The sequence below is a fragment of the Tyto alba genome, unplaced genomic scaffold (genome assembly GCF_018691265.1).
Source record: "Tyto alba isolate M040663 unplaced genomic scaffold, T.alba_DEE_v4.0 Super-Scaffold_200000146, whole genome shotgun sequence".
Taxonomy (NCBI): domain Eukaryota; kingdom Metazoa; phylum Chordata; class Aves; order Strigiformes; family Tytonidae; genus Tyto; species Tyto alba.
The window spans coordinates 460,492-473,718 of NW_024881288.1; the positions used below are offsets into that span (position 1 = coordinate 460,492).

The 13,227-nt window shown below is 59.7% G+C and overlaps 1 protein-coding gene across 1 annotated transcript; it reads right to left on the reverse strand.

The window, feature by feature from the left end:
• Positions 1-1,165: 1,165 nt before the first annotated feature.
• On the reverse strand, positions 1,166-11,219 carry LOC122153575 (antigen WC1.1-like). The gene is given in 12 exon segments (XM_042793987.1): positions 1,166-1,440; positions 2,147-2,284; positions 2,985-3,299; positions 3,376-3,438; positions 3,911-4,225; positions 4,580-4,894; positions 4,980-5,169; positions 5,171-5,301; positions 5,882-6,152; positions 6,154-6,197; positions 8,392-8,419; positions 11,160-11,219. Coding segments are annotated over 12 exon segments (2,145 nt in total).
• Positions 11,220-13,227: the final 2,008 nt, after the last annotated feature.

Genomic DNA, 13,227 nt, shown 5'->3' on the forward strand with positions numbered 1-13,227 from the left:
CACAGACCTCTCCTCCCTCCCGGCTGCACCCAGCTGTGCAGCAGGGATGGGCTCTCCTGGCCTGGGGCTCAGGGACTGCTGTGCACCAAGCTCGGGTGTCACAGCCTTTGCGTCCTCACAGGGAAGTGCCACAGGCACCTCTTCAGCATCATCATAGCCCATGCTCCCCGGGGACAGGGACGAGGTGTCTCCTTCAGCTCCAGGGACGTCGGCACTTCTCCAGGAGCGCAGGCTGCCCCCTGCAAGCAGCAAGGTCGGACGTTTCAGTTCACTCCATGGGGTCTGTACACCACCACCCTCCCTGCTCCTCACCACATTCAGCTCCTTCTCCCACCCCCGGGCCTTTCAAGGAAAACTCCCATGCCAGGTTTCCTCTTCCCTGCAGGTTTGGGTGTCAGTAGGGTAGTGACTTGAGGGGCACCAGGGATGGCACCCTAGGAACAGGCAGCGCTCTCTTTCCCTCTCACCTCCAGGTGCAGCCCTGGGCCCTGCTCCCTCCTCTGGCATCCTGGGCATTTCCCACTCTCCCTGCCCAGGCACATCATCCTCCCCCGCATCAGGAACCTCCCTGGCATCATCGTAGCCATCTGCTGGGTCACCTCCGGGCAGGACAAGGACGTCTGAAAGGAGAGGGGAGTTGGTGACAGTGAGAAGATCCGTCCTGCAGAGCAGAGGATGGGAGGATGTGCAGGGACACAGAGCGCAGACACTGGGCTTGGCAGAACCACAAGAGATGCCCATGTCTTCCCCTTCTCCGATGGTGACACTCAGGGACACCTCTGTCCACCCCATGTCTGCAGGGAGATCAACCCCTTCCTGCCTCCGTTACCTGGTGCTGATCCCAGACCTTTCTCCTCCTCACTGACCCCAGGGTGGGGCTGCAGCTGGGTCAGGGACTCCTCTGAATAGGAGCCTGGAGAGATGCACAGCGGGTGTTATGGAGCAAGCCCCACTGACGTGGTTCACGGTCAGCGCTGCTGGGGAAGGGGGACCCACAGAGCTGGGGCTATGTGGGGAGGAGGTCTGGGAATTCACCCTGCTCCCCCGGGACAAACCCTGTCTCAAAGGAGCTTCCAGAGCTGGCCCAGGACAGCCCCTTCCCTCGCTCCTCGGGTGTCTCATGGGGTGCAGGGGCAGGAAGAGAGGGGCTGTCCAGCTGGGACAGTCAAAGCTGACTGGGAGAAAGCTTCTCTCCTGGGATCAGGACCTGGATGCTCTCCCCACAGCTCCCACAGCCCCAGCGCCACAGGGACCACAGGCTGGGGGTCTTCAGGGGGTCAGCTCTCGGTTGGGGCCAGAGGAAAGGGTCCTGCGGATGTGCCTCCAGGGAAGACCCACACCCACCTGAGCGATCAAACTTGGCCCGTTTCTCCCACGCTGGGCTGTACCCGATCTCCTCGTACACAGCCTCGGGGAAGGGCTCCTGGGCTCTGCTGGAGCCTGGGGACAGAGGCAGGGCTGGCACAGGGACAGGCAGAGGGGCAAAGGGACCCCACTGTGCTCCCCCAAAACGGTTCCATGTGCCACCTCAGGACTGGTCCAACAGCACAGCCCCACTGCACTGTCCAGGCACAGCTGCCACATCCCCAGTGAGGGCAGCATTGGTGTGAAGATTATCTGGGGCAGCATCACCCTCACATCATCCCTTTGGAGACAGTGCTCATGCCCCTCTGGCCTGTGCACAATGTCCCCCTTGTCTCACCCTGGATATGTTCCCACATTTCCTCTCCACCTGGAGCTTGCCCCTACCTGCCCCTGTCCCACCAGGGGGTGGGCAGGGCTGGGCAGGGGGACAGCCTGGGGGCCTGACACCACGGTGATGGACCCTGCTGCCCCACACTCCTCCTAGCACCTCTCTTGCCCCAGAGCCCCCTCCAGCACTACCGAGAGCACTGCCAGCCTTGGCCATCCCCTCTCTGCCATTTCTCTCCTCACCCCATGGCTAACTGCCCCCACCTCAGGGCTCTCTCCACCCCTTGCTTCTGGTGCCCCACAGCCAGGCACTGAACGGGGAAGCACATGAGGCAGGTAGCAGCACACAGTCTCACCCTCCCGCTCTGCCTGTGCCCCTTGCTGACACCCCCTGCAGCACCCCACAGCCCTGCCAGGAGGTATCTCCCCCCAGCACCTCTGGGCAAGGACCCACCTCTGCGTCCAGCCCTGGCGCTCAGCACTTGTCCAGCCAGGAGGGCCAGGAGCAGGCAGACAAGGGTCCCCAGGATGATGCACATGATGACGGGCACTGAGACTCTCCCGCTGCTGCTCTGATGGCTTTGGGTGGGATCTGCATGGGAGACAACTTCGAAGGGGCAGCACCCAGGGGTGAGTGACAGGGAAGCTTCCACCCTCCTGGGTAAATTACAGCTCTCCCCAGCCCCCTGCCACCACTCCAGTATCTCCTCCAGGCAGTTTCACACCCCAGCTAGGAGCCCCTTCCATCCAGCTGTGGGTCACAGCCTGGCCCCGGGGGTATCCAGCCTGGGGGGAGGACAAGTTACCTGCTCGGGGTGGGGGTGTTGTCGTCCTGGGTGTAGCTGCAGAGGAGGAAAAGGAGAGCTGGGCTTAGACACTGGGTGTGTGGGTATCAGGAAACCTCCTCCCCAACACACCGTGTGTGTGTGTGTGTGTGTGTGTGTGTGTGTGTGTGTGTATCTAGATGTCCCTGACACATCCAACCCAAATTGCCCCTCCTGTAGTGCCAGAAAGGGAGGCTGGGGCAGAGCCCAGCACCTCTGCTCTGGGAGGCAGGCAGGATGGCAGAGGCAGCCCAGGGGATAGCCCTGGCGCTGCAGGGCCCCACGGGCAGTGGCCAGAGCACGGCCAGTTACACCGAGGCTGCTCCCTGCCTGGCACCGGGCTCCTGCACTCCACAGGAACGTTCTTTCTCTCGGGAGGTCGGGGTCCATGCCAGGACTGTGTGGACAAAAGGCCTTCCCTAGCTCCCTGCCAATACCCGAGCAAGGGCTCCCAGCCCTGCCACTCACCTGAGCAGCGCACGGCAGCATCTTCCTTGTGCCGGCAAGCCCCGCTGTCCCCGGGCCGGGCCCAGCAGTCCTGTAGGGATGGCTCCGTCCCCCGGCACTCCACCTGCTCCAGCCAGATGGGGCCCGTCCCCATCCCAAATGCAGCCTCATGCAGGGCAGACACCACAGGACCACAGCCCAGCTGCCTGCACGCCACCTCGGCATCCTGCATGTCCCACGAGTCGTCGCACACCGTCCCCCAGGAGCCACGGTGCCAGACCTCCACTCTGCCCGAGCACCCGTCCTTGCCCCCCACGGCACGAATCTTCTCCCTGGCTGGAGAAGAGTAAGACCTCCCATGGCACCGGGAGAGCAGGCAGAGCCCTGCCAGACACAGAGGGGAGCTCCCTACCTGTGCAGCTCGTGGAGTTGGGGCACGGCGCCAGCGAGGTTGGAGGCATTTCTGTCTGTCCCCCTGAAGAAGGAAACACTGTGGTGAAGGGGCTGGTTTGGGGGATCATGCAGAAGAGAGCGGGGCTGAGCTCTGCTCGGGCGTCCCTGCACCATCTGGGGCACGGCAGCAACTGAACCCCAGTCATCCATGGGACACATGCAGGACTGTGGGGGGACCCTGATTGCTCAGCCCCAGAAGGTCCCTGGCTCACAGAGCAGCAGTAGCTTGTCTATGGAGGGGAGGCTCTTCTGAAGCCTGTCGGGTCTCTTCTGAGACCTCACCTGGAGATGCCTCTGCTTCCCCAGGCACTGGTGGCAACCTGGGTGGCAACTGCTGCTGGATGTGTGTGGCCGCGGTCACGTTTGTGCCACTGGCAGCGGAAGGGTCTGGCATGGAAAGTAAAAGCCTCTCCAAGCTCTTTCTTTGTGTTTGGCCATGCCCCGTGGGGAGCAGGATCTGGGGTGACACTGGTGCATGGGTGCCTCAGAGTTACCATTGCAGGTGATGTGGATCTCCTCTTCCAGGTATTCACATGACTGTGGATTCCAGGGCGTGGAGGGACACTGCCAGAAAGAGCTGTTTGTCTCCCCACACTGCACGCGATCCAGCCAGGCAGGGCCAGACACCCTGCCAGAGGGCAGGCGTGTTTCCAGGGATCCTCCATCCCCGCAGCCCAGCTCCTTGCACGCCAGTGTCACCGTGTTGTCAGTGATGGAGTTAGAGCAAATGCTCCCCCATGTCCCGTTGTAGAAAACCTGCAGGCGCCCAGAGCAGCCGTCGCTGTTCTCCAGCCTCAGGGCCACGAACTCTGGGAAGAAAAGGCCCCAAAGCGGGAACAGGCTGATCTGGGGCTGTGGGAGCCAGGACACCTCTGCACCCCCCCAGGCCCTCAGCCGGGCAGGGGCAAGGCCACCACATCCCCCTTGCACCCAGGGGCAGAGAGAAGTCCCGGATTTACAGCCAACCCTGCCCTTCCCACGAACCCTTGGGGACAGCTGAGCTCCCCAGGGACCCCCCGTGGGACTGAGGGTGTCCGTGCATGGGTGGGCCTTGGGCAGGAGCTCAGAGGCAGCCAGGGGCAGCCTTGGCCATGGCCGGCTCTCCCCGCGTCCTGCCCTCCCCGGGACCAGGCTCCCACCACAGCTCCTGAGGTGGCACAGACCTGAGCAGACGACTCCCGCATCCTCTTTGTGCCCGCAGTCGTGCTGCCCCCAGGGCCCAGCCGGGCAGTCCCAGAGAGCAGCTTCTGCCCCGGAGCAGTTCACACCATCCAGCCAGATCTGCCCGGAGCCTTCCCCGAAACGAGCGGAGCCGGCTGCCTCCACTGCCTCTCCGCAGCCCAGCTGGTGGCAAACGACGGCGGCATCAGACAGGTCCCAGCCGTCGTCGCAGACAGTCCCCCAAATGCCCTGGGAGTAGATCTCCACTCTCCCTGCACAGCGCCCGGCCCCGTTCACCAGCCGGACCCGCCGGCTCCCTGCAGTGGGTGGAAACCCCAGTCGCTGTCAGGGCCTGCCCGCCTGCGCAGACCATCACCTGGGTGCCTGGGCAGTGCCACTCACCCCAGCAAATGACTCCCACGTCCTCCGCAAGCCCTGCCGCCAGCGCACTGCTGGGCAGGGAGGTGTTGCAGAGGGTCAGCTTGGCCTCGTGCCCTGCGCACCAGACCCCTAGCAGCCCCACGGGGCCCGTCCCTCGCTCAGGCTTTGGGGGGTTGTAGGCTGTCCCTGCCTCTCCGCACTGCAGCTGCCTGGCACACCACGCTGGCCTCCTGCACGTCCCACTTCTCATCCAGGACTCTGCCCCACTCCCCATCCTGGAAGATCTCCACTCGTCCGTCGCACCGGCTCCCTCCGCCCACCAGCCGCAGGGATCCAAAGCCGGCTGGGCCTGGGGAGAGCAGAAATGCCACGGCCATCGGCGGCACCGGGAGCATGGACACCCTGCAGGGAGCAGGGCGAGGGGGGATTTTCAACTAAACGGGACAAGATGGAGCCTTGTGCTGACGAGAAACAAGGGCAAAGCCTGGGCCCTCTCTGCAGCTCACAGCCAGGTCAGCTGCTGCTGGGGGCACCAGCTCCTGCCTGGGTGTGGGGATGAGGCTCTGCAGGGCTCTTTGTGTGGACGGGATGCAGTTGGCTGCAGCCAGAGGGATGGAGCAGAGCCCTACAGCCCTGTTCTGGGCTCGCTGCACAGTACAAGGACAGAGGAGCCCGGGCCTGGCGGTGGTGCTGGGGCCTAAGCCACTGCCCTGGGGGCAGATGCCTGCCTCCGTTCAGTCCTCAGCTCTCCCAAAGTCGAGCGGTCAATCTGAGCAGTGAAAGCCCTCCAGACGGTTCCTGGGGAAGCCAGGGTTTCCCCAAGGAGAAATTCAGCCTGATAGAGCCATGGAACCCCTGCTTTTAGTGGCTATGTTGCACACAAGTTAGAAATGGAGCTCATGCAGCATTTTTCCAGCACTCACCTGAGCAAATGACAGCAGCAGCGTTCCCTTGGGAGCACGGCGAGGCCCCCAGGGTGGTCACTGGGCACTGTTGCAGGAGAGCTTCAGTCCCATCACAGTGGAATGAGTGTCTCCAGACAGGGCCAGTCTCTCTCCCAAAATGTTCTCCTCCAGGAATGGATTCAGCAAACCCGCAGTTGAGTTGCTGACAGAGAACGTGGGCATCCGAGAGGTCCCAGCGGGAGGCACAGAGGGTCCCCCAGGTCCCCAGCACCTGGACCTCCACCCTCCCCTGCACACACTGTGCTGCCATTCACCAGTCTGATCCCTGTGTACTCTGGGGACAGAGGCGGAGAAAAGAGAGTGGATTAGTGCTCCTGTACCCTCAGTAGCTGGTGGAGAGGCCAGAGGGACAACGTGCCCTTGTTCTCCTTCTGCAGTATTGTCATGCTGCAAACAAACCCATCAATGCCCTCCTGTCCTCACACCCGGCCCAGCACGGTCCCTGCTCTGTTCCCCAACCCCTACCACAGCCCCGGTGTTCAACAGCCCACCCTGAGTCCTTACCTGTGCAGTTCACAACAGCGCTGTTTGCGTGGGTGCAGGGCTGGTCCCGAGGGGACCCCCTGGGGCAGGAGGCGAGGAGGGATTCATTCCCCACACACCGCAGCTCTCCATCCCACATGGGACCCACCCCTTCTCCAACGTGACTTGCTCCAGCGACAGGCAGGGCTGCGCCACACTGCAACTCCCTGCAGAGCACGTCAGCAGCCTTGGGACCAAAGTGGGAATCACAGACACTTTTCCACAGGTTCCCATCATGGATCTCCACGCGTCCTGAGCAGCGGTTCTTCCCTTCCACCAGACGGAAAAATCCTGGAAATAAATCAACTGGGAGTTCCCAGATCTTGGTGGCATTCCCATGCCCACATCCCAGACCATCTCCACGCAAACTGTGACCAAAATTGCTCACTGCACATCTCAGAAGAAGCTATTTAAGGAGTGATGGTGTCACAAAGGCATCCAGGCTAAATTACACATCTTCCCTACACCATCAGAGCACTCAGGGGGGTGTGTCTATTGCAGACCCACAGCAGACTCTGCAAACCACGTTGGCACTGTTGGGACCAAAGTGTGAGTCACACACCGCTGTCCAAAGATCCTCCTCATGGATCACTATACGTCCTCAGGAGGACCTGTGCCCTTAGAGCAGCCGAACAGATTCTGGACCAACCAATGACCCCTGAGAGTTCCCACAGCCATCTGGCAATACCATGACTACATGCCAGCTGATCTCCAAGGTGGCCACAGGCAAAAAAACTCTACGACATCCCCAGCTGCTCTCAGGGGGTGCTGGTGGCACAAACACATCAGCCAATGGTCCTGTGTCTGCTAAGGGGGACAACTGCAAAGTAGCTCCCCATCTCACGCCCTTCCACAGGACGGTGGGTGGCCACAGGAGTCACTTCTGGTGCCTCTGGCATGGGGGCAGCTGGCCCTCAGCACTGCCAGGCAGCTCCTGGGTGAACAGGAGGAGAAAGATGGCAATCAACAGACCATGCAGGGCAGGGATGGAGGCTTCATCTGCTCCAGCTCAGGGACCAGGCACGGTAAGGCACCCTTGGGCAGGTTCTCACTGGCTTTCCCCAGGCACTGGGGTCACCAGTAATGACAGTTCCAGCTCAGCAGTGTGACTGGCCACACTGGGCAATGCTCCGATGCCTGACTGTTGCTCCCTGAGGGCACAGCCAGGTTCCTTCCACAATCTGAGCCCCAGAGGTATGGAATAGGTTGTCATCTTACCTGAACACACCACTCCAGCATCATCAAAATGACCACAGTCATGTTCACCCCATCCTCCGTGTGTGCAGTCAGACAGGGCAGATTCGGTGCCATTACAGCCAACATCATCCATCCAAATGGGGCCAGATCCTGGCCCAAACTCTCCGTACTGAGGAGCTTCAACAGCAGACCCACAGTCCAGCTGTTTACAAACCACTGCTGCATCCTTCATGCTCCAGTAGTGACCACACACGGTCCCCCACTTGCCCTGTTGTTTCACCTCCACTCTCCCAGCACAGCGCCTGCCACCGTCCGCCAGCCTCACCTCCACAGCACCTTCAAACACTGACACAGGACCAGTAAGGACAGCGCTCAGCACCAGCACTGCGGGTCTGGGGAAGCCCTGTGCAGGTGGAGTCAGAGGCACCAGGGTGGGAGCCCACTCCCCTCCAGGCTGTCCCCAGGGCAGTTCAGGGGTCCCTTCTATCCTCATGGGCTGTGCAAGACTGGGGGTGCCCAGCTCCAGCTCTGCTGGGTCATTTGTGGCATCACACACTCTGACACTTCCATCCACTCCAACAGCCCCTTGCCCCTGACCTGTGCCCACCCAGGGCTCCTGCTCCTCCCCAGACAGCACCCTGAAAAGGGAACTGTCCCCACCAGGGCTCCCCCAGGCTCACACGGCTATTCCTCCCCAGAGCCCCCAGCTCCCCTAAACCACAGCCTGCCCTGGGCCCCTCCCAACTCACCGTCTTCCCTCAGGACTTTACGTGTCCCCTGTGGAGCAACATGATGGTCCCAGTGAGGCCTCCCAACCCATGCTCCCTCCTTGTCCTTGGGCATCAGCCCAGACCTGACCTTGTCAGGGATCCCCGCAGGAAGCTCACCCCTTTGCGAGCCTCTGGGAACAGATACCCCAGTTCCTTTGTCTCCACAAGCACATCCCACCCCTGCTGAGGCCGGGGATCACCCTGACTCCGGGACAAGAGTGAAGAGCCCACATCCCTTCCTGGGTACCCCGGAGGCTGGCTGTGCCTCTGGGATGACAGAACAAAGAGCCACCAGTTAAGGCACCACCAGCTCACAGGGAACAGAGCTGGCAGAGCCAGGGCCCCAGGGAAGGTGCCCAAGGATGGCAAATCCACACCCGGGTACCAACGGCCAGAAACGTGGGAGCCCTGGAAGCAGAAAAGCCCTTCTGCCACGCAGAGAAGCACAGGCTCAGTGAACCTGTTCACTTTCTAGCCCTTGTCACATCGACACATGGGAAGAAGCCCCGTATCCAGAGGGATCCCTGTGCTGCTCCTTGGCCCCAGGGCTTTGTGGCAGGGCAGCAGGCATTTCCCCCTGCACAACTGCACCCAGAGGAGCAGCTACAGTAACTAGGGGGACAGAGGGACTCTGTCCCCATCCAGAACCTTTCGGCAGCCGTGCACCAAATGCAGGAGGACAGAACAGATGCGAGACATTGGCTTCTGCATCTTTTCCTGCATAACTGCAGACTGCAGGAGACAACATCACCCCTCCTGTTCTCAGGCCAAGGCCAGCACAGTCCCTGCCCTCCTCCCCTGCCCCCGGCACAGCCCAGGTGTTCAACAGCCCACCCTGAGTCCTTACCTGTGCAGTTCACAGCAGCGCTGTTTGCGTGGGTGCAGGGCTGGTCCCGGGGGGACCCCCTGGGGCAGGAGGCGAGGAGGGATTCATTCCCCACACACCGCAGCTCTCCATCCCACATGGGACCCACCCCTTCTCCAACGTGACTTCCTCCAGCGACAGGCAGGGCTGCACCGCACTGCAACTCCCTGCAGAGCACGTCAGCAGCCTTGGGACCAAAGTGGGAATCACAGACACTTTTCCACACGTCCCCATCACGGATCTCCACGCGTCCTGAGCAGCGGCTCTTCCCTTCCAGTAGCCGGAAAAATTCTAGAAAAAAATCTAATCAACTGGGAGTTCCCAGAGCCTTGTGGCATTCCCATGCCCACGTCCCACACAACCTCTAAGCAATCTGTGACCACATCACCCATTGCATATCCCAGTGATAGCTTTAAGTTTCCTTGTAATATTTGCTTGAAAGGACAGATTGCGTAGAAGGTAGGTCCTTGAAACAAGCTGTTATTGTTAACAATAGGCCTATGAAGGTAGTAGTTGCTTTATTGCATAACCTTTGAAGATAGTGGTTGCTTAATTGGATAGCTTTGCACGTAGCTACTGACCATCTAAGGTCAGCTTAGATTAAGCAGTATACGTGCTGAATGCCCAAAGATAATAACAAGAAGAGTTGCAGAAAGACCAGAATGGACTGATTTTGTCATGTGTGAACTTAATGAAAACAACGATGAGTATCAAGATAGAAAATTTTAAGAAAAGGAGAAGGTAAAGAAGATGAGCAAGGTGGAAGTAACGGCCACTGACATACTGAAATGACCACCAGGATGCACAACCACGCATGTGTAAAGGGCATTATAGTATTAAAAGGAGTACCAGGGAAGTCTTGTATTTATGTATATACTCACCATAAAGCTAATGAATATGTATGACTTTTTCCTATATTGACAGGATACTAACAAGTTCAGGGGGTCAGTGCTAGGTGGAATTAAGCCTCACTGGCCCGGCATGAGTGAAGGAATGCTTCTTTCAGAAACCGTAGACCTTGGTCTCTGAGATTTTCCTTACAGACTGACTTTTACATTAACGAAAAAGGAAGCTGGTGGGGGAGTGTTAATTTCAAAAAAGCATCCAGGCTAAGTTACACATCTTCCCTACACCATCAGAGCACTCAGGGGGGTGTGTCTATTGCAGACCCACAGCAGACTCTGCAAACTACGTTGGCACTGTTGGGACCAAAGTGTGAGTCACACACCGCTGTCCAAAGATCCTCCTCATGGATCACTATACGTCCTCAGGAGGACCTGTGCCCTTAGAGCAGCCGGACAGATTCTGGACCAACCAATGACCCCTGGGAGTTCCCACAGCCCTCTGGCAATACCCTGACTACATGCCAGCTGATCTCCAAGGTGGCCACAGGCAAAAAAACTCTACGACATCCCCAGCTGCTCTCAGGGGGTGCTGGTGGCACAAATACATCAGCCAAGGGACCTGTGTCTGCTGAGGGGGGACAATCTAAAAGTAGATCCCCATCTCACACCCTTCCACAGGACGGTGGGTGGCCACAGGAGTCACTTTTGCCTCTGGCATGGGGGCAGCTGGCCCTCAGCACTGCCAGGCAGCTCCTGGGTGAACAGGAGGAGAAAGATGGCAATCAACAGATCATGCAGGGCAGGGATGGAGGCTTCATCTGCACCAGCTCAGGGACCAGGCATGGTAAGGCACCCTTGGGCAGGTTCCCACTGGCTTTCCCCAGGGACTGGGGACACCAGTAATGACAGTTCCAGCTCAGCAGTGTAACGGGCCACACGGGGCAATGCTCCGGTGCCTGTCTGTTGCTCCCTGAGGGCACAGTCAGTTTCCTTCCACAATCTGAGCCCCAGAGGTATGGAATAAATTGTCATCTTACCTGAACACACCACTCCAGCATCAAGGTGATGACCACAGTTATGTTCACCCCATCCTCCATGTGTGCAGTCAGACAGGGCAGATTCGGTGCCATTACAGCCAACATCATCCATCCAAATGGGGCCAGATCCTGGCCCAAACTCTCCGTACTGAGGAGCTTCAACAGCAGACCCACAGTCCAGCTGTTTACAAACCACTGCTGCATCCTTCATGCTCCAGTAGTGACCACACACGGTCCCCCACTTGCCCTGTTGTTTCACCTCCACTCTCCCAGCACAGCGCCTGCCGCCGTCCTCCAGCCTCACCTCCACAGCACCTTCAAACACTGACACAGGACCAGTCAGGACAGCGCTCACCCCCCGCACTGCGGGTCTCGGGGAAGCCCTGTGCAGGTGGAGTAAGAGGCACCAGGGTGGGAGCCCACTCCCCTCCAGGCTGTCCCCAGGGCAGTTCAGGGGTCCCTTCTATCCTCATGGGCTGTGCAAGGCTGGGGGTGCCCAGCTCCAGCTCTGCTGGATCATTTGTGGCACCACACACTTTGGCACTTCCATCCACGCCAACAGACCCTCGCCCCTTACCTGTGCCCACCCAGGGCTCCTGCTCCTCCCTAGACAGCACCCTGAAAAGGGACCTATCCCCACCAGGGCTCCCCCAGGCTCACACGGCTACTCCTCCCCAGAGCCCCCAGCTCCCTTGTACCACAGCCTGCCCTGGGCCACTCCCAACTCACCCTCCTCCCTCAGGACTTTCCGTGTCCCCTGTGGAGCAACATGATGGTCCCAGTGAGGCCTTCCAACCCATGCTCCCTCCTTGTCCTTGGGCATCAGCCCAGACCTGACCTTGTCAGGGATCCCCGCAGGAAGCTCACCCCTTTGCGAGCCTCTGGGAACAGATACCCCAGTTCCCTTGTCTCCACAAGCACAACCCACCCCTGGTCAGGCCGGGGATCACCCTGACTCCGGGACAAGAGTGAAGAGCCCACACCCCTTCCTGGGTACCCCGGAGGCTGGCTGTGCCTCTGGGATGACAGAACAAAGAGCCACCAGTTAAGGCACCACCAGCTCACAGGGAACAGAGCTGGCAGAGCCAGGGCCCCAGGGAAGGTGCCCAAGGATGGCAAATCCACACCCGGGTACCAACGGCCAGAAACGTGGGAGCCCTGGAAGCAGAAAAGCCCTTCTGCCACGCAGAGAAGCACAGGCTCAGTGAACCTGTTCACTTTCTAGCCCTTGTCACATCGACACATGGGAAGAAGCCCCGTATCCAGAGGGATCCCTGTGCTGCTCCTTGGCCCCAGGGCTTTGTGGCAGGGCAGCAGGCATTTCCCCCTGCACAACTGCACCCAGAGGAGCAGCTACAGTAACTAGGGGGACAGAGGGACTCTGTCCCCATCCAGAACCTTTCGGCAGCCGTGCACCAAATGCAGGAGGACAGAACAGATGCGAGACATTGGCTTCTGCATCTTTTCCTGCATAACTGCAGACTGCAGGAGACAACATCACCCCTCCTGTTCTCAGGCCAAGGCCAGCACAGTCCCTGCCCTCCTCCCCTGCCCCCGGCACAGCCCCGGTGTTCAACAGCCCACCCTGAGTCCTTACCTGTGCAGTTCACAGCAGCGCTGTTTGCGTGGGTGCAGGGCTGTTCCCGAGGGGACCCCCTGGGGCAGGAGGCAAGGAGGGATTCATTCCCCACACACCGCAGCTCTCCATCCCACATGGGACCCACCCCTTCTCCAACGTGACTTCCTCCAGCGACAGGCAGGGCTGCACCGCACTGCAACTCCCTGCAGAGCACATCAGCAGCCTTGGGACCAAAGTGGGAATCACAGACACTTTTCCACAGGTTCCCATCATGGATCTCCACACGTCCTGAGCAGCGGTTCTTCCCTTCCACCAGACGGACAAATTCTGGAAAAAAAAAAAAGAAAATCAATAAATCAACTGGGAGTTCCCAGAGTCTTGTGGCATTCCCATTCCCACATCCCAGACCACCTCCATGCAAGCTGTGACCAAAGTCACACACTACATATCTTAGAAGAAGTTGTTGGTGGAGAGTTGGTGGCACAAGCA